Source organism: Colobus angolensis, unplaced genomic scaffold (genome assembly GCF_000951035.1).
Source record: "Colobus angolensis palliatus isolate OR3802 unplaced genomic scaffold, Cang.pa_1.0 Scaffold65, whole genome shotgun sequence".
Taxonomy (NCBI): Eukaryota; Metazoa; Chordata; class Mammalia; order Primates; family Cercopithecidae; genus Colobus; species Colobus angolensis.
Window position 1 is genome coordinate 4,310,133 of NW_012120154.1, and position 20,754 is coordinate 4,330,886.

Genomic DNA, 20,754 nt, shown 5'->3' on the forward strand with positions numbered 1-20,754 from the left:
TTAACTTCAGGTGAACTAGCAGTTATTATGCATCTATTGTGTGCTGGGCACTGAGCAGGTGCATGGTCTGGCCCACAAGGAGCTTGCAGTTCTGTGTGGGGCAGACATGAAGTGAGCTCACTGCATTATCAGGTGTGTGTCCTGTTCCTGGCCTGGCTGCCAACACTCGAGCACCCTCCTCAGAGAAGCCTCCCTGGATTGCCCTCTGCCCAGCCCAGCCCAGCCCTCCACTGCCTGCTCTGCCCCCTCTGGAACATCATGTGTTCAGGACTGTAGGGATGTGAGTCCTATGCAGGCAGAGATTCTGCCTTGTTGTACCAGTGTCTGGGACAGTGCCTGGCACATAGTAGGTGCTCCATAAACATTTGTGGGATGTACAGGTAAATGAAGGTTATTGAATTAAAGCTCCTCTATTATCTGCCAAGTGATCCTTGGAGCAGCAGTGCTTGCACTCCTCCAGCAACGGGGAACATACTACTCACCTCCCATGGCAGAGGCTCTTTTTCTTTTTCTTTTTCCTTCTTTTCTTTTTCTTTTCTTTCGAGTGTCACTCTGTTGCCCAGGCTGGAGTGCAGTGGCATGATCTCGGCTCACTGCAACTTCTGCCTCCCAGGTTCAAGCTATTTTCCTGCCTCAGCCTCCCAAGTAGCTGGGATTATAGGCGTGCACCACCACACCTGGCTAATTTTTTGTATTTTTAGACTGGGTCTCCCCAGGTTGGCCAGCCTGGTCTCGAACTCCTGACTTCAGGTGATCCGCCCGCCTCAGCCTCCTAAAGTGCTGGGATTACATGCGTGAGCCACCAAGCCTGGCTCTTTTTTTTTTCTTTTGAGATGGAGTCTTGCTCTGTCACCCAGGCTGGAGTACAGTGGCGCCATCTGGGCTCAATGACACCTCCGCCTCCTAGGTTCAAGCAATTCTCCTGCCTCAGCCTCCTGAGTAGCTGGGATTACAGGCGCCCACCACCACACCCAGCTAATTTTTGTATTTTTAGTAGAGACGGGGTTTCACCACGTTGGCCAGGCTGGTCTCGAGCTCCTGATCTCAAGTGATCCTCCCACCTCGGCCTTCCCGAGGTGTTGGGATAACAGGCGTGAGCCACCATGCCTGGCTGGCAGTGGCTCTTTCTATCTTTAGACAGCATTGCCTGCTGGAAAGTTCTTTTGCCTTTCCATGGGCTTGTCAGAACCAGCTTGCCTACCCCTGCTTTGTGGAAGCCCCATTGGCTGTCCAGCCCCTGGTGATGGCTCCTGTGCCAATGTCCCGGGGATGGCGTCCTAGGGCCCTCTGAGTGACCAGCTTCCCTGCCTGAACCTCCTTTCCTCCACTGGGACAGGGACGGAGGTGAAGGACCCAGGTGGGGTCAAGGTGGCAGCCGCAGTCACAGAGAGGATAGAGCCCACTCATGAGTTGGATCGTGAGTTTTATTCTCTCTTTGGAGTGACTCTCAGAATAGCCATTTATGCCCAGAAAATCCATGATGCCATCCCCTCCATGATGGAGGAAGCTGAGGACCAGAGAGGGGAAGGGAGTCGACTAAGGGAGTAGCCAGTGTATCCCAGGGGCAGGACAGAATCTCTGACCCCTGACCCCTAGCCCAGTGCTCCTTCCACCACCCCTGGCTGCTCCTTCATGGACCAATGAGGTGACAGGCAGGGCTTAGTTCCCAGGCTGACAAGAATCTGTGGATGTCCTCAAATGTCCCACAAGGTCTCCTCCTGCAGACGCCCAACCCAGACCTTGTCTGGTACAATATCACTACCGGGTGCTTGCAGGCCTCCAGAGACAGGAGTCTCACCACCTCGGAAGGCAGTTACTCCATCTTGACCCTGTGGAAGGTGTGCACATGTGGGGGTGGGTGGGGACAAGGAGAGGCGCCTCGCGAGCTGCGGTTCCTTCTGGGGGATCCACCTGCTTCCTTGCCTACTCAGGCTGGCAGTGGGGCAGAGGCGACCACATTTCCTGCTCCCCCGCCAAGGAATTTCCCTCTAGGGGCTCCCCTGGGCCTGTGTGAGGGGGTGAGAAGTGTTTCCTGTTAGTGGACTCCTCCTCCAGGCAGGCCTCCCTGGAGACAGAGCTGGCTGCTCGGGTACTGGAAGTCAGCTCTACTCTGACGATACTGCTGCAGAGGGTCTCGAGATGCTGGGACCTGCCGGTCTGCCCCTTATCACCATGGAACTGCTGGTCAGTGGTCTCGAAGGAAAGCCATGGCCAAGACTCTGCCTCTCCAAGCATGAGTTCTGTGTTACTTGCTGGCTCAGCCACTGCCTCCAGGCAGCCCTCCTGGTAACCACAGTGCACAAAACTCTCTCTGCTTGGCTTCTTGGATATAGCACCCATCCTGTTTGAGTCCCATCTGTCTGGGATGTTCTCCGTCATTTTCTCGAGGATCCCACCTGCTCCTCTCCTCAAAATGAACATCCTTGAAGGTGGAGTCTCTACTGCTCTTCTCTCCCCAGCAACCTTGAATCCAGGGTCTGCCCCGGCTCCGTAAACAAGGGCTGCCGTCTCCAGCTGAAAGCTGGGGCACAGGGCTAGCAGGGGCCAAGAGATTTCTAGTCCAAACACTGCAGTTTTGCAAGAACTAGAGAATGGACATGACCTGGCAGAGGGCACACAGCGAGTCAGAGGTGGAGCTGGGACTCAGCTCGTGGGGTCCGGGCTCCTAAGGCAGTGCTCCCGGAGTTCTGTCCTGCAGTCCTGTCCGTGGGTTTGAGCTGTGCATGTGCTGAGCTCTACTCAGGCAGAGGGTCAAGCCCAACCTGAGGGCAGGGGAGGGGCTGGCAGAGATACCCCTGTAAAGGAAGAGCCTTGCCAGGGAGAAGAAGCACTTAGGGACCCCACGGCTCCTCCTACGTTGAGGGCTGAGAGCATCTGAGTGCAGAGAGCTCCTTCAGAGCCGAGGACATGGAAGTCCAGAGAGAAGTGAAGATCCAGCCTTCTGGGGCTGGTTTTCCTCTGGCTGCTCTCATCACCCTTTCCTGTAGTGCATATAGGGCAGGGGCTTGCAGCTGGGTACCCAGGCCAGGGGGCCTCATTGCTGGACTCAGCCCGCTACAGCTCCCACCCACCCTCCTGAGCTCTGCCTTCCCCACTAGAGTCAGCTCAAGGTAATGGGGGAGAGCAGTGATGTCTGTGGCCCAAAAAAGTGTGCTAGGGTGGGAGGTGGGCCTCCAGGCACTGCAGGCGATGGGACTCTCAGGATGACCAGACCCCAGTGCCACCTCCAGGAACCTCACTGCTTGCTGGCAATCTTCTTCTTTCGAGTAGAGACCAGGTCATAGAAGGGGACACGGGTGATGCTGGCTCTAGAATGAGAGTGGGAGGAAAGATTTTAGGGCTGGACTGGCCGTCAAGGGGGTCTGGTCTCTCAGGGCTTGTATCAGGGGCATGAGACTCCCAGGGAGGTGTCAGCCTGCTCTGCCGCAGGGGAAAGGCCACATGGCCCCAACAAGGGCTGTGCCAGCCTTGCTAGCCTAGCTCAGTGTCCCATGGGCAGGGCCAGAGTGGGTGAGGCCTCTGATCAGGAGCTGAGAGCCTTGGGAATTCTATCCCCAAATGTCTCTGGGCCCCTCTCCAGGCTCCCATTGTAGACCTTCGGAAGGTAATAGGAAGAGCTTGGGGTGGAGCTGGCAGACCTGCCTGTTGGACCCTGCTCTGTCCCTGGTTCTGTGGCCTGGGTGGGTCCCTCCCATCTCTGGGCCTCAGTTTCCTCATCTGTAAGATGGAGGTGAGAATGGGTCTGCCTGGCAGCCTCACAGGCTGTTCCACTGCAAGGCCCAGGTGAAAAGACCCTGCAAGTGTCCGGGACACGGCCCCTGCCCAGCAACCACTTCTGCCTTCCTCTGGCCACCAGGCCTCACCCTCGCCAATGTCTTGGGCTGGCTCAGAGTCAAGCCTTGAGCAGGCTTGCCATCTTGCCCTTTACCAGGTGCATCTTCCTCGTGTCTCTCCTGTTGGTGGCACCACAGAACCAGTCCCTACACTTTGGCTTTCCTCACCCAGCCACCCCTCCCTATTTATCAGTCTATGGCTCCCCAGTGCCCCAGGAGAAACCGAAGCTCTTCACCACAGTGGCTGTGGCTTTGCCATGCTCAGCAGTTTCAGCCCCCACACTGCTTAGCCTCATTTGGACTCTGGGATGCTGTGCAGGTAGGCTGCCTGCTGATTGCCCACACCGGTCCTTTTACCTGGAAGTTTATCTGGAAAGCCCTTCCCTCTACCTCCACCAGGTCCTTCCCAGGCCACTTTGGATAGTGAAGCCAACAAGAGCACTCACCATGTGCCAGGCAAGGGCGGGGCAAGAGTTTTATATGCAGCTTTTTGCTCTATTCTCCCACCAACCCCATGCAGTGGGTCTCTCCCTTCCCTGTGTCCTGGAGCCTGGCCTGGTGCCGGGCACACAGAAAGTGCCCGTGGAATATGGGTGGAAGGGGTTTGCTGGCCAGAAACAGGAGGGAGAGACTGGAGTTAGCCCCCTTTACAGAAAAGGAAGCAAGACCCAAAAGAAGCAGGGCCTTCTGGAAGGTGATGGAAAGCCATCCCCAGACCTGGGCACCCCTTACCGGATGGCCTCGATCCACTGGTCACGCTCCTCGGCACTGGTGGCTGAGATCCGGTAGGACTCGTGCTTGCCCTCCACCACCCTGCCGTCGCCATCGGTCTTGCAGGCCTTGATTTTCTGGCCTCGGCAGCTGGGGTTGTAGAGCTCCAGGCAGAACTGTGGAGAGGTGGCCAGGCAGGGGTGGGAAGTGAGGGAGGCTGGGTGAGCTCTCCAGGAGGTCCAGACGCTGGTGTCCCTGATCAGCTTGACAGCCCTATGACAGGCGAAGGGGCAGGAGCTGCTCCTCCCACACTGAGCACTCTCTCTGTGCCAGGCTCCTGAATCTACCATCCTCCCTAAAGTCTCTATGTGACACGTGGGCTCACTGAGGTTCTGAATGGAGTGGTGCTTAGGTGGGGCCGTCCAGCCAGTCGGGCTGTGTGGGACAACAGGGGACAACCACGTCCTTGGACCGACATTGATCTTTTCCCACTGTCCATGGGCCCAGGAGGGAGAGAAGGCAGCCCTGAGCCATAGGGAAGGTGTGAGGGACACTGCCTGGCTTCCTGGAGAGCCCAGCCTCAGGCCCTCTCCCCACGTTCTGTTTAGGAAATTTCCCAGTGACTCCAGCCTCTGAGCCCCCCAGCCTGAACACCTACTGGCTTCTTGGGGTCATCCACCTTCTGCACGGAGAGGTTCTCAAGGGGTATGATTCCCCGTGGCTCCTTGTCCTACAGGGAAAGGGGAAGGAAGGTCGGGGTCAGGAAGTGGAACCCTGAGGCCCAAGGCAGGGCGTGAATGTGTGGGGTTCCCCAAACTCAAAGAGGAGCGTGCTCGTCTTCCGAGACTGTCCAGTCATGGGGGGATGGAAGTTAGAAACAGCATGTGAAGAGCTCTGGCTGGAAGTTAGGAGGCCCAGCTTTAAGCCTGGGCTCTACCTAGGACCTTGGCCCGTCTCTCCTCAGTGTACCCATTTTCCCCGTCTGTAAAATGGGCATGGAGGGGAACTGAGTGATCTCAAAGGATCCAAAGCTGTGTTAGTCGACTGCTCAGTGGGCGTTGGGAAGGGAGTTGTGCGGGGAGAGGCGGGGGCGGGGGAAGGCCCAGGGGACCCCTGCTCACAGCGGTGAACTCGAAGTAGTAGAGGCAGTTGTCAGTCAGGATGAACCAGCGCCGTTTCCACGTCTTCACGCGGCCCCCTGTGCAAGGCCAATGTAGCAAGCTGGTCAGTCCTCCTCCTGGGTCACTGACACCTCCCCCAGGGAAGGGCAGGGCCTCGGATGCTTTCCCCTGGACCCCCAGCTGAGTGCCCTAACCCTCATCCACCACACCTTCCCCCACATCTATCCCTTTCTCAGACAAGAACCTTAGTGGCTCCTGTCACCCCCAGGCTTCCCCGGAGCTGCTTGAGCTGGCGTTTGGGTGGTCTCTGTGATCAGGTCCTAGGAATGGTCTTCCTGGCTACCATGTTCCATTGCTTCATTCCTTAGCTTGATCCCTGCCTGGCACTGTGCTAAGCATTTCATCCTTCATTTGCCAGGCACTGCTCTAGAGGTTTTAAAAACTATTACTTATTAATCCTCATAACCATGTATGAAGAGAGGACAATTGTTAACTCCATTTTACAGACGAGGAAACAGTCATGGAGAGGTAAAATTGCCTGCCCACGGTTCAGCAGCAGAGCTGGGATTCGAACCCCAATGTCCTAGTACCAGAGCCCAACTCTTGGCCATTTTGCTGCACATTTAACCCTCCCAGAGATCATTCTTCCCATCTTACAGCTACAGAAACTGAGGCTGAAGAACCTGACCATCAGCACTTGGAGGAGCTGGGATTTGGGCCCAGGACTGTGTGACTCGGAGACCCCCTCTCCCATCTGAGTTGGGATTTATGATCATAGAGCTTCTCAGGGGCAGACAGCACGTGGCTGGGGTGGGACAGGTGGCCAAGTGCTCTGGAGGAGGATGGACTGGGGTGTGGTGTGGAGAGTCAGAGGACTCGGGGGCTCCTGGGGGCACTGGGCAGGACTGGCACAGGGCTTGGTAGACAGGAGGTTCTGGAGGCTCAGCGTTGCTGGAGGTGAGCCAGGTTGAGACCTCTGCTTCAATGTGAGGCATCTGTCCTCACCTGCCCTCGAGGTGCTGTCCCCGGCTGGGCTGGCCCTGCTGGAGAGGCTTCAGGAAGTGTGTGTGGGAGGCAGGGGCAGATGGCCGGGCACTGGGGTTCCCCTGCTGGACTGTGCAGCCACTGTTACTGCAGCACCCACCCCAGCTGCTCTCTGCAGGGTGCAGGTCCTCCCTGCCCCCAGTCAGCTTGAAGGGAGCCTCCCTCTAAGCCACATCCTGTCATCCTTCCTCCCCTCCTTAGGGACACCTAACCCTCTGTCCCCTCAAATCTGCCCCTGGCTGGCTGTGTGGCCTCAGGCAGATCCCTGACTTCACTGTTCGGCTATAGGGGGTCCAGCACTTTGCCTGAGCTCAGTAGGTTCTGAACAAATGGTACTTCTTGCTATGACTTCTCTCCCCATTCCTTTGGGGAGAGAGAAACAGAACTGCAGCTGAAGCGTTTGTCAGTGGGCCTGTCTGCCTCTCGCCCGGCTTACAGCTCAGACCCCTCCACCGGTTCCCTGCATTCTCAGGACAGACCGATGGATGGGGCAGGCAGATGGCTGCACTGGGGGCCAGGAGACCTGGAGGCTGTCCAACTCCATCCCCCAGGATGCATGTGAGCCTCATGTCAGTCGTGTGTCTGTGCGTGTATAAGTGTGCATGCAACGACGTGTGCCCGCGCGTGTATCAGTGTGCGTGTGACAATGTGTGCCCGTGCGTGCATGAGTGTGTGTGTGACAATGTGTGCCCGCGCGTGCGTGAATGTGCGTGCGACGACGTGTGTCTGTTGGCCTCTCACCCAGCTTGAGCAGCCAGCCCTCCCGGTCTGGGTTGAAGAAGGTGTGAGTGAGGTCATTGCCGTCGTCCTCAGGGATGGAGAAGGGCTCACTCTTGATGCTGTCGAAGAGGTTCTGCCCCAAGAGAATAGAGAGAACGACCTGGCTGTGAGTCCACCCGAGCCCAAGGCCTAGGCCTGGCCTGGCCTGTGTGGCCTTGAGCAGGTCACTCACCTGCAGGCATACTCTTTCCTCACCTGTTAGTTTATCGTGGCCACTGGGCTTTTCTTGGTGAGCCCCTCTCTGGTTCCCTCCATTCAGCCTGGGCCTGGCCTTGCCTCCCCGCCACCCCCGTCATGCTTCCCTCTGTGCTACTGTAGGGCGGGTGAGCAGGGCTCAGCCCCTCAAACACACACATATACAAACATGCATGCTTACACACACACACGTGCACACTCACGCACATGCACATGCGGGTACGTTCACACACATGCATGCACACATATAAATGCATGCTCATACATACATACACACTTACACACATGCACACACATGCATGCACACACACACAAGTGCACACTCACACATATGCATGCTCACACATATACATGCATACATACACGTGCATGCATGCTCTCACACATGCACAATATACATGCATGCTCACACATATACATGCATGGTTATGCACATGCACACACATACACGCTCACATATATGTACACACATGCACACTTACATACATGCACACTAATATACATGCACGCTCACACACATGCATGCTTGCGCACACATACATGCACTCTTACACACACATGCACACTCACAATATACATGCACACATATATACATGCATGCTCACACACACAGACACAGACACACACAAACACACGTATTCTCTCTCTGTCTGTCTCTGGGGCACAGCAACCTTGGCAAAAGCCATGGGAGGAGGGTCCTCTCTTGCTTAGGTGTAGCAGCAGGGATGTCCCTGAGTTGAGGGGCCACTGAGGAGCCAGCAGGGAGGAGGATATAGGCCACTTCATGTCGAGAGGCCCAGCTGAGGGACAGCCCAGGGTGGGATGCTGTCTGTGACTCTCAAAAACCCCTCTCCTAAGCAGACCTATTCTGGATGGGCCAGGGTAGGGTCTGGGGAGCTCCCAGAAAGCAGACTGCAGTTCTCCATGGAAGCCTTTCAGGCAGTAAGAGCTGGTGACATGTGCGAGAGCAGCCTTGTAGAGTAATGAGCTCTTTGTCACTGGAAGTAAGTAAGCCAGGTCTGCAAGTTCCCGGTGGGCAAGGTGTGGCTGCTGGCGCCAGATCACCCCGTGTGCTTTGAATCTCCTGCCATGAGATAATGCGTTCTATGAGCACCCTGCCTAGATTTCCAAGTGTTTGGAGAACCAGTCTAAACTGTCCATTTCCGCTTATTAAAAGCAAGCGCAGTGTTGTCTCAGAGGATGAAATCATTTCCTTTCGCTGTGTTTGTGTGTGCTGCTGCTCAGATGTTTCTATTCAGATGCTTCTTTGAGATTTTAAATGACAATTCTCTGAAATATCATCTGATTCTCTCAAAGTTTTAGAAACGGGGCTTGCTGGTTCTTTAAGGTCTTTTCTGACCTCAGAGCTCAGGGGTCCAGACTCAGGGCTGGGCTGGGAGTGGCTTCCCTGGGCTCAGTCTGGCTGTAGGGCTATGGGGGTGGGGAAGAGCGGGCACCAGTTTCTCTCTGGGAAGCCCCTACGTGCATCCCCGGGAATTCCCAGGTGGCACTGGCTGGTTGAACAAGGGCCTGAAACAGGAAGGCCCCATCAACAAAGCTGGCAGCACAGTTATTTGCAAGCCCAAGGAGCTATGCAGGGAGGCACGCAGGGGGTGCCACAAAACCCACAGGGGGACCCAGCAGCTTCTGTGGTCACTGTATCAGCCTGTGCGTTCTGCCCCCGCAAAGAAAACGGCTGAGTTCACCCATATTTCCTGTCCCCTGTAAACACCAACCTCTCCTGCAAGAAAACGCCCTGCACGCACTGCCGCCAAACCCCTAGGCCCAGCTGTCTTCTCCCGGTTGGGTGGATGTGCAGAAATGCAAGGGCCTCCTCCTTCCAGTGGCCCCGCTGACTCTGGGTCCCTCCACCCCCCACCTCCCCAGTTTCCCTCTGGGGTGTCTCTGCTCCTCTGTGTTCTGTTCAGGTCACTCGGCAGTGTTGACACCCACAGGTCCCCAGCCCCAGGCTCCAGGAGGGGGTGAATGACTCACATCTGGCTGATTAGAGCATTTCATTCTGCTAGCCGCAGTTCAGGGAGTTCAGTTCAGGCTCAAGCCAGCCAATAAGCATTAATCCTGGGACTTTAGCTGAAACCACTGAGGAGGAGGACTGTGAGGGCACAGGAAGGCCGGGCCATCTCTGCCACTCCTGGGCAGAGCTGGTTTAAGAGAGAAATTAACACAAAGGAGGGGGTCGTTGAGAGATGGGGCAACTGGATCAGGCCCTGATGTCACTGGGCACCTGGATCTAGCTGAGCCTGAAGCCAACATTTCTGAAGGCAGATCGATCTCTGATCTTTTCAGTGACATGAATTGAGATTCCCTTAGCTAGGAATTAACTGGTAGCTGGAAAGCACAGCCAAGTCCTCCATCCCCAAGTCTTGCCTTATGGCCTCTGCAGAGGGATAGGCTCTGAAGTCAGTCATGGGTTCCAATCAGGACTCCAACTATGAGACCTCTGGCCAGCTACCTCTCATAGAGCTCAGTGTCCTCTGCTGTAAACTGGGGATGGGATGACTTAATATGAACATAAAGTACTTAGCACTGTGCCCAGTCCACAGTCCATTCTGACTGAGGGGCCTGGGCAAGGACCCAGGAGGTGCAGGGCTGCAGAAGATGCCCGAAACTGGGAGACGGTTACCCTGCCTGGGCCTCAGTTTCTCCAACTTTGACATTGGAGAGTGGAGTTCTTTGTAGCCTCATCCCCTGTGCCTCCTCCACCCTAGCTCCCCCTCCCACAGCCCTCAGGGTGGGTGGTTCCTCTCCTAGCTTTTCTCAAGGCCTGCCAAGTGCCAGGTGCCTGACTGCTTCTCAGAAAACGATATGAAGCCAGCATCATCAGCCCACTTTACAGATGAGGAAACTGAGGCTTACGTCCAAGGTCACATAGACATAAGGGCAGAGCTGGGATTTGACCTCCCATCCCTGTGAGTCTGAACACTGTGCCTTCGCCCTGAGCTTCTTGGGAACTCTGCCCCTGCCCCATCTGGATGGCCAGAGCAAGGTTGGTTCAACCCTCCTGTCCCCCGACTACCACTGTGCACCTCTCCACAGCCTTTCCCAGCTGTGCATCCTTGTGGTCTGTGTACCCTTGGGGTGACCTCTCTTTGGGTCATATCTATGTAGACTTAATTTTGCAAATTGGGTCACTTAAAAGCATTATGTGTCCTCCTCACTTAACGGGCCCAAACTGGAGAATCCTTCTGCCGAGCGGTGACCTTGGACTGTCTGAAGGTGCTTAAAGCTGAATCCTTGCTTCACGTATGGGGAAAATGAGGCCCAGACAGAAGGCAAGAGGATCCCCAAATCCACGCAGCTGCCTGTGTGGGAAGCTTCAGGATTGATTAGCCACTCCAACTACAGCAGGCACTTGGCTGAATACCTTACACTTCTGCACTAATCCTATGAACTGGGGCTCACAGAGGTCAAGCCACTTTCCCAAGGTCACACAACCAGAAAGTGGGGTAGCCGGGGCTGGAGGTGGTTCTGACTCTGGTGCTCTGTTCTTTCCCCTAGTCTGTGTCTGCCTCTCTGGGCTGCCAAAGAGGATAATAAGGGCTTCTTAGGCCTCCCGGGCAGATTTTGTAGCTAAATTGAGATAATCGACCCCAAAGCCTGGTGAGAAGAAACTTACAAGTTCCATACAAATGTGGTGCATTGTTATTAACAAAAGGCTCGAATTGGGAAAAACAGCTAAGGAGGGAGATGCTGAAGAGGGCTCACTGGGAGCTGGAGGTAATAATGTGGCACCTGGGAGAGCGGCAGGACCAGTGCTGGGAGGTAATTAACTCATTCCCTGCCAGACAAGGTGTGCCCGCATAGCCCCATGAGGACCCCAGATGAAATGAGTCACCAGTGCTCAAATGCCTTTTAAAATGTTTCAGGCATTTTACTAAGTGCTGGGGCTTTTTTCGTTATTAATTATTTTTAATAGTGACATAAGCCACAGGCCCTACTTTAGCTGGGGAGCCATGCAGGGGGCAGGTATTATATACCTGGCACAGGCTCTGCCCGTAACATTTAAAACAGTTACTCCCCGTAGCAGGTATTATTATCCCCACTCTCCCGGCAGAGGGGATAGTGGCTTCGACTCCAGTGAGTCATTGCCCAAGGTCATCTAGCAGGCAAATGGGGAAGACGGGAGTAGACCTGAGCTCCAACCAGCTTTCACGCTCTCATGCTATGGAGTGGCTCCTCTCTGATGCCCTTTCTCCTCTTGGGACCAGGCAAGAGGTGGGTTAAGGGTGAGGCAGTTCTCAAACACCGAGGGGGCACCAGAATCATTCCAGATCCAGGATCCACCCCAGCCTTGGAGGCAGGAGGTATAGGTATACTCGGTGCCGAGCTGGGACGTGGTGTTCGCGCCCCCTCCGCCCCTCCCCTGCTGGGCTCTGACCATGGAGGAGATTGAAGCTCACGGGACTCCGGAGCATCTCCAGTCTTTGAAGTGAACTTGTCCATTCATGTTTCCTAAGCCGGGCTCTGAATCTCTCCTTCCTGTTCTTACAAATTCCCCCTGGCTCCCTGTGGCCCGGAGGAAACAGGCAAACTCCTGAGGCTGTCATGGGAAGCCCTGGACACTCTGGCCCCACCCTGTCACCCACTACTGGGCATATATACCACACCTCGGCCACACTGGACACCTCTCCTTCCCCAACCAGGACACGGTTCCGTTCTGGCCACTTCTTCTTTATGAAATCTCATTTCCCAGCTTCTCCTTTGGGAACACTCCCATGTAACCTTCAAGGCCCAGTTCAGAAGTCACCTCCTCTGTGGAGACTTCCAGGATGGCACCCTTCCCTGCCCCCAGAGCAATGACAGCCGCAGTGACAACAGATCTGCGTCTCCAGAGCTCCATCCCCACAGCCAGCACGGCATGAATCATGCAGCCTTGTAATTCACATGTGTACGGTCCTCCCACCAGACCCTGAACTTGGTCAGAGCAGCATATGTGGTTGATTCATCCCCGTGGCCCCCGTGCTGGCGCGGAGCCTGGCATGGTGTGGCAGGGGTGCAGGCTATTTGAGGAAGCAACTAGAGGTTTGGTGCCTGCTGGGCTCCCCAGCTTAAGTAGGGCCTTGTGGGAGACCTCAGTTTCCTCCTCCCTAAGGGACAGGGGGCCTAGAGCAGAGACTGAGGGTTTTCAGGCCTGACACGCTGAGCGTCTAAGAATCTCTATTCTAATAAGTAGACCTGTGCTGTGTGAGGTACCCCTTTGGGAAGATGTGAACGATGGCTGCCCAGAGTCCCCCAAAGGCTTAAATCTGGGTGGACCTCCTGGGTGGTCTATCTGGGACATCCTTCTCAAAATGGGGGCCTCTCTTGGGCAGGTGGGTTTCAGCACCAACGTGCTGTGTGACGGTGCCTCTCAAGACAGTGACAGCCTGGCTGGGCCACATCAGCAGAGTCCCCGCTGGAGGCTGTCTATCTCAGAGGAGCCCCTCCCGGGCTGTCCACTAAGGACAGGTCCCTCCTGGATTCCCCGGGCCGGGCTGGGTGGGCTGCGCCTCTCTCACCCGCAGCTGGTCCTCGGGCAGGTCACTACCATTGTTGATGCCACGGTTCATGGACACAAAGCGCTCAAAAGGCGGCCTGTCCCGGACGTTGGGGTTGTGGAGGCTGGTGTTGAGCATGATGATGGAGAAGGACAGCACGTAGCAGGTGTCTGCGGAGGGGACAGCGGTCACAGTTCTGGCCCTGGCCACTCTCCCTGCCTCTGCCCCAGCCCCAGCCCCTTCTAGGGCCCAGAATCTGCCATGGCAAGTCCCCGAAGGTCCACCTTGTCCCCCTGACTTGGCCTTTGAGGCCCAGCCTCCCCTCCCCTCCCACTCTTGCTGGTCCCCACCCCCTCTTAAACTCTCCTCAGCCTGTCTTTCTGAGTCCCTTCCCACCTCCACGCTTTGGCTCCTGCTGGACCCCCTGCCAGGCCTGCCCTTCCTTCCCTCCTCTCCACTTCAATCCTTCTCGTTCAGCTCAGGGCTTCCTCCCCGCAGAGCCCTTCCAGCCCCCTTCCCACTCTATTCTCTGCCTCTCAGAACCCAGAGAACACTCATTGTTAGCAGCGCTGTTCAGGGCTGAGCCACTGCTGCTCTGTAATCTTGCTGGCGTTCCTCCTGAGCCCCAGCGCCTCTCCCATTATTCAGACTTTCAAGTGCTCAGGAGGGAGGGCTGGGCTGATGGCTGGGGAGGGAGGTGATTGCTACTCTGGCGGGGTCTTTTGTCGAGTATTTGGGCCCTGGATCCAGAGCCAGGGAAGTTCAGCTGCGTCTCCAACTCTCTGGTTGACCTTGGGAAGTACGTGACCTCCCTGACCTTCAGCTTCCCCATCCTTGACATTCAGAGGTTAATCTTTGAAGTAACTGCCTGTTCTGGAACATCAATGATTCTATCCCTGATGGCAGTGGCACCCAGCATTGTTGGTGCTTGCCCTGTGCTAAGCTCTCACATCCCCATGCCCAACCTATGAGGCAAGTCCTGTTGTTACTTCCACTCTACAGATGAGGAAACTGAGGTACAGGAGGTTAAGCTATATGCCCAACAAAATTAAGAAGTAATTGGACTGTGATTCAAATCTGGTGCTTTAAGATGTCTTCTTTCCTACCTACAACTATTTATTGAGTACATACTCTGTGCTGTGGGCCTGGGAGTCATTGATGATGAGTCTGATAGGGTCCCTGCCCTTGCAGGCTGTTTAGACTTGTGACAGATAATAAACAAGCAAACACTAAATTAAGATCTAACTATAAAGTAGAGCAAATATGCTGGAGGGTTTGTCCATGGACACAGCCAGGAGGCGGCGTGCTCGCGGACAAGTCATTTCATCTCTCTGAAGCTATATTCCCTATGTCAGGGAGGGATGAGAAGACTACTGACCTCAAACGGTTGATGTATGGATTGAGTGACTTTGGCCGGCGGTGGTGGCTCACGCCTGTAATCCCAACACTTTGGGAGGCCGGGGTGGGCGGATCACCTGAGGTCAGGAGTTCGAGACCAGCCTGTCCAACATGGTGAAACCCTGTCTCTACTAAAAATACAAAAAATTAGCCAGGCATGGTGGTGGGCACCTGTAATCCCAGCTACTTGGGAGGCTGAGGCAGGAGAATTGCATGAACCTGGGAGTTGCAGGTTGCAGTGAGCTGAGATCATGCCATTGCACTCCAGCCTGGGTAAAAGAGAGCGACTCTGTCTCTCAAAATAAAATAAAATAAAATAAAAAATAAAAATAAAAATTAAAAAAATGATTGAGTGATTTTGCCTGTGTAAAGCACTCAGTGCACAGGGATTACTCAATACACAGGGTTGGTTATTGTTGTTATGATAACTAGATCCAGAGAAGAGGCCAGGACAAGTTGGCCTTGATGGTCCCTCGCCCACCCTGTCCTCTGGATGTCTTCACATGGGCATTGGGTTAGCCCTGGGAGAGAGGGCTATGGAAGACTGACCTTTGTGGATCTCCTTCTATGCCCCTTTTTGCCCCTACACCCTGCCCAGGCCGTTTCATGCTTCTGGGCCTTTGTTCCTACTGAAACTCCTGCCAAAAAGGCCCTTTCTCCCCTTAACCTCCTGGAAAACTTCTATTCATCCTTCAAAACCCCATTCAGACCTCACTGTCTCTGAGAAGCCGTCTTGGACATGCTGATTCCCCTCCTCCTGCCCTCAGACAGGGGTGCTGCTGCCTTAGCCTTAGCATCCTGTGCTATCATCTCCTGCCTCCTCTCCTAAGAACTGTGTCTCAAGGCAGCTCTGTCAGACAAGCACCCAGCCGCAATGAAGTTGGTGCTCAGCGAGGGATCATGAAGGGGTCTGGGCTGCCAGGATCTGGGTACTTGGGGGAAGCTTGAGGGGGTCTGTGAAATCTATGCCTGGCAATGATGAAGAGGTCCCAGAGCCCTGGGTCCCACTCCCCTCCTGGCACCTGTGGACTGGAAGACGCCGGGGTTGCAGAGGCAGTATCGAGTGGCAAAGGCCTCCATCATCCGGTCTATCTTCTGGGCCTCGCCCGGCAGCCGGAAGCTCCACAGGAACTGCCTGGGGGAGAAACGGGGCCACGGGCAGTGGAGTGGGTGGGGGCTCTCAGGGGCCCCAGACAAGCTGCCCTATCTCTCTCAGGTTTAGTCGCTGTATCCTGTAAATGGGGGAATCTGCAACTGTCATCTGGGCTCACAGGGAAGTGGGATTGGCACCAGGGAGTCCCAAGCACGCGGGGGATAGCCAAGAAATGCCTTTTCTTGCAGAATACGGAACTAAGCACACGCCCCGCTCTGCATATCTGAATCCCAGCACTGACGGCAGCCCAGTCTGCCTCAGCTGGAAAGGCGGCCTTTGCCTGGCCCCGGGTCTGTGGTTCCCCACACCTGGCCTTTGGGCTGTGAGATCTGGCTGTGGGACACAGTTGAGGAGGGGTGAGGCAGGGGTTTCCCCTTCCTAGAGCTCCCTTTCTTGGAATCTCGACTTCCCTCTAGCTCTGGAAGTTTGTGGTTTCCACAGCTTCAAGCTAAGTTCTCTGAGGATGAGAACTGGGCCTGTATCTCTCGCTTTCCTGGTGGGCTTCACACAATCCTGGACCCCTAGCAATGGCTCAGTAAATAAGTGAATGAATGAATGAATATGTGAATGAATGAATGAAAGAATGAATATGGGAGACTCCCAAGTCACCCACCCCTCTCCCTTAAAGAGCTGGGAGTTAGAGAACACTGGATGGTGGTGGCTTCTTCCTTCTCTGTATTGTAAACTCCTACTCACCCTCCAAAGCCCAGATCAGATGCCCCTTCTCGGAATCTGAGTTTTCGAGCAGCATCAAGACTTACTAAGCACTTACTGAGGACCAATTCTAAACCCTTGCTCATTTAGCCTTCACAACCCTATGAAGTTGGTACTATTATTATCCCCATTCTACGGATGAGGAAACTGAGGCACAGGGAGGTTTACTTTTTATTTTTTGTGAGACAGAGCCTCACTCTGTTGCCCAGGCTGGAGTGCAGTGGCGTGATCTCGGCTCACTGCAACCTCCACCACCCGGGTTCAGGTGATTCTCCTGCCTCAGCCTCCCGAGCAGCTGGGATGACAGGTGCCTGCCACCATGCCTGGCTAATTTTTGTATTTTGTGCGTGTATGTGGCTTGCTCAACATCACGTGGGGGTGAGCAGCAGAGCTGGGATTTGAACTGTATAGTCTGGCTCAAGAGTTTGTGCTTCAAACTGATAACTGTACTGCCTCTGTAGCTGTAAAAATGAGTACCAACAATGGTACCCTAATTAGAAGCTAATGAGTAATAATAAATGGAATACCTACCAAGCAGTCTTATAAAATAAATAAAACATGCACTAATCCAAAGAGTAGGAGAATGACCGTAATAAAGCAATAATGATGAGACTGATTAAATACGGGCGTGATAGAATTCTAACGTAGCAAGAAGGCAGTATTTGCAAGAAACTAGGCCCTTTCCTGGGCGGTCCACCCCAGCTCTGTGAGGCAGTACTATCATGAAGTTATTCTCGTTCCTCGCCTCCTCTTCTTTGCTCCCAACCCTTTGTGCTATTGGCTGTGTGGATCGCGACACCCCCAGCCACTGGGGCTGTGCCACTCTTGAGGGCCGGGACCCTGCTCCAGGACTACTCACCTGAGGGCCTGGACGAGGTTGAGGTTGGCGAACTCATGGCAGTCCACGAAGGCCTGGAGGACCTGCAGGTTGATGGGGTCCCTGGGGAGGGGGCGGAAGGGAGGGTGAGACACACTTGGATACTGGCTGGCCCCCACCTCCTGGAGGGGGTTGAAGTGGGGGAGGGAGAGGAGAGAGACATCTGTCCTTCTGGGGTCCAGCTGCCATCTGGTGTGTTCACATCTGTCCCACCCATATGACACCCCGAGGGCACACCCTTGTCCTCCCACGCAGAAACACACACCTTCACTGCTCACCAGTGCTGCTCTGGCCCGGGAGGGGAGCCCTGGCTTTGGAGCGGCCTGCCCTCAGCCCAGGCCTTCCTCATTTCCTATAACTTCCCACCTGGCGACCTCCCGGAAGCCACTTGACCTTCCCAGTCCCAGCTTCCTCCTCTGTACAAGGGAGAGGAGCTGACCTCCCCCATCTCCTCCCTCTCCCCAGCTCCCGAAGCAGGAAGTTGCCCTTCTCACCATCTGCATGCCCTGCTCACCCCAGGAGGGAGGGGTGTCCTTGGGAGCTGGGGAGAGGGCTATTGACTCCCTGGTCCAGCTTCACCCCTATCCCCTTGCCCGCCCCTCAGACCAGTCCTTTGCCCAGAGCCCTCTCACAGATCCTCACCTCCTCATCCACTATATCCTCCCTCTCTCCTCCCATCCAGTCTAGATTCTTGAGCCTGTTTCTGACCCCAGGGCCTTTGCACTTGCTGTTCCTGGACTGCTCCTCCCCCAGATGTCTGTACTGATTTGGTCAAATGTCACCTTCTCCATGAGATGCTTCCTGCCCACACTCTTCTAAATCACGGCCCCCAACCTATGGTGCCCAGAGTGTCTTCCTTCCTTCCGCCACCACATCTGGCTAATTTTTGTATTCTTAGTAGAGACGGGGTTTCACCATGTTGGCCAGGCTGGTCTCGAACTCCTGAGCTGGTGATCCACCCGCCTCAGCCTCCCAAAGTGCTGGGATTACAGGTGTGAGCCACCATGCCTGGCCGGTCCCCGGCATTTCTGACTTCCTTTCCCTGCCTGATTTGTATTCCACAGAGCTTATCATTCTCTAACATATTTTGCATCTATTGAGACCTGTCTCTCCCATTAGTGTGGACCTCTGCGGATGAGAGTCTTGTCTGTCTTATTCACTGGTGTACACCCAGGGCTTGGGATGGTGCCTGGAACACAGTAGACCCTAAGCAACATTTATTTGTTGAATAAATTACTAAATGAATGAAGGCAGTCAGGCTTTGACTCAGAATCTGGAGGGGATGATCCCTGAGCCCCTCAAGCCCTAGGAGTAATGACTTTCCTGACATAATTCATCCTCTTACCTGCACATTCACACACCTGTACACACCTGCACACCTTCACTTCCTGCCTCCCTAAGGCTCCACTCCTTCTTACCTCTCCCCCAAGTAGGTACCAATGGCTGTCTTGTTGAGGCCCTCGCCTTTATACAGGAACCGTGCGATGTCCTGGATGTCAGGGGTCAGCAGCTTGTGCTCAATGAAATACTGGATGCCCTGGAGGGGGTACAGAGAAGCCGTGAGCAGCTGCTGCACGGAAGCAGGCCTGGGAGGGGGAAGGGAGGAAGGAGCTCCCGTGGCCAGAGCCCTGGAGCCTGGCATTCTGGTGTTGGCACAGTCTGTTCTGGGAAATTGTGATCCCCCCGTCACAGGAGCTGCCTTTGTGAGGTGGTGAGTTCCCCATCACTGGAGGCGTGCAAAGAAAAGTCAGCCTTCCTGCCATGAACCAGGTTCATGCCGGGTACTCCCCAGGGTCCCCTTCCGTCTGACATTCTTTGATTATATGCTTCAGTGATTCTAGGAATTTGTAATTCTGAGATTCAATGATTCAGCCATTTCTTTTGTTCCCCTAAAACTCATATTATTTAAAAATAGCGTTTCATTCTTTCACACAAGTAATCTATGTCTATTGTATAAAAGTTAGAAAAAACCAGCTCAATCCAAAGGGGAGGAAATTGCCCGGGCCTTACCCCTCGGAGGCAGACAGCTTCCATTGTGGTGACCTTCCTTCCCTTTCTGTACGAAAATGGGCTCAGACCATGCCTGTTGCATTTAAATCTGCTTTTCGGATTTGACAATATCACAAACATCTCTCCTCACCACCGAGGCACTCAGAGTTTGTCATCCTAGTTTTAGGAGGTGGAGGTTAGGGTCTCTGGCTCTCCGTGAAGATTCCTCTGTGTTCCACTGCTGGAAGGTGGGCACAGGCCACGAGGGCCGAGTGACAGGCAGAGGATGCAGAGGACACCCCGGGTGCTGGGTGGGGTGAGAGTGTGAGCCTGTGGGGGTCTCTGTGGATGGGAGCAGGAGTCCAGAGGTCTGTGGCCATGAGAGGTGAACGGTTGTAACACTTTGGGTCTGCGATGCGGACAGGGAGCCTTCTAAGCCAGAGCGAGAAATTTCCAGGGACCCCAGCTTGGCGCTCTCTGCTGGCTGCCCTGACCCCACCCCAGTGTATCTGCCTGTGGTTTCCTTCTGTCTCCGTCCTTTCAGAAAAGGAAGCCCAGCTGCCACCTGGCGGGATGAGGGGTGGGGCTGGGGTTGCTCTGAGGCCAGGGGGCTTGGGAGTGGTGTGGGGGAGCGAGGTAACCCAGCCCTGAGCTGCTGCTCCTGCTAGCAGAGGGGTGGGTGGTGGGACCGCAGGACTGGCCTTTCCTGAGCCCAGGGCTGGAAGTTGCTTCTGGAGCCTGAGCCCCAGATCCAAGGGCTCCACTGTCCCAAGCCACATTCATGGAGAAGGAAATGGAGGCCCGGAGTGAGGAAGGGACTAGGCCAAGTGCACGGACATCAACGGACATCATGGCCTCCTCCATGCTCCTGGCTCCTCCTGCCCCGGGGCGCTTATGCCTCAGAGTAGACAGGGCCCCTAGCCACAGCTGGCCATGGGGCACTGGACAAGATGCTCAGCTCTGCTGGGCCCAGCTTCCTCCTCTGGAAACGGGTCTTGTCAGCCGAGGGGAGTGAGAGGACACCGGCCAGGTGCTCCCATGCAGTCCCCATACCCTGTGGCCCGGGCCCTCCACAGCCGCCTACCTTTGCGGGGTCCATGTTGAACTTCTTGCGTCCAGTGCACAGCTCCTTCTCCTTCTGGGCCATCCGGCTGTGGACATGAGGATGTCAGCTTAGGCTGTACCAGGACCCTGAATTACCCTCTCCACTCCCCAAGGACCCTTGCCTCAGCAGGAGCCCATACCCTCCAGGGACCTCCAAGTGGGGCCCCCAGGTCCTGCCTGGGAACCATCTGCAGGGGAGAGAAAAGTGCAAGGCCTGGCTCCTCCCAGAACTCTGCAGCTGACTCCTCTGATGGGCCCAGCACGGGCATTTAGCAGCTCTCAGGACCCTGGAGCTGCCTCGGAGGAGGGGCCCTATGCAAGAAACCGGGGGTGGGGG

General features: G+C 55.2%; 1 protein-coding gene across 4 annotated transcripts in view; it reads right to left on the bottom strand.

Annotated features, from left to right (window-relative positions):
• Positions 1-1,410: 1,410 nt before the first annotated feature.
• Positions 1,411-20,754, bottom strand: part of CYTH4 (cytohesin 4) — a 32,684-nt gene continuing 13,340 nt past the window's right edge. For 3 of the 4 annotated variants that reach the window (XM_011964284.1, XM_011964285.1, XM_011964283.1), the window contains 10 exons: positions 20,398-20,464; positions 18,743-18,861; positions 17,307-17,387; positions 15,603-15,715; positions 13,204-13,352; positions 7,451-7,562; positions 5,666-5,742; positions 5,203-5,274; positions 4,566-4,720; positions 1,411-3,308 (listed from right to left, as the gene is read on the bottom strand). In XM_011964284.1, the coding sequence (XP_011819674.1) occupies positions 3,236-3,308; positions 4,566-4,720; positions 5,203-5,274; positions 5,666-5,742; positions 7,451-7,562; positions 13,204-13,352; positions 15,603-15,715; positions 17,307-17,387; positions 18,743-18,861; positions 20,398-20,464 (1,018 nt within the window). In that variant the 3' untranslated portion in view covers positions 1,411-3,235. Of the gene's footprint in view, positions 3,309-4,565; positions 4,721-5,202; positions 5,275-5,665; positions 5,743-6,407; positions 6,411-7,450; positions 7,563-13,203; positions 13,353-15,602; positions 15,716-17,306; positions 17,388-18,742; positions 18,862-20,397; positions 20,465-20,754 lie in introns of all 4 variants that reach the window. The other variant, XM_011964282.1, reaches the window with a different exon arrangement.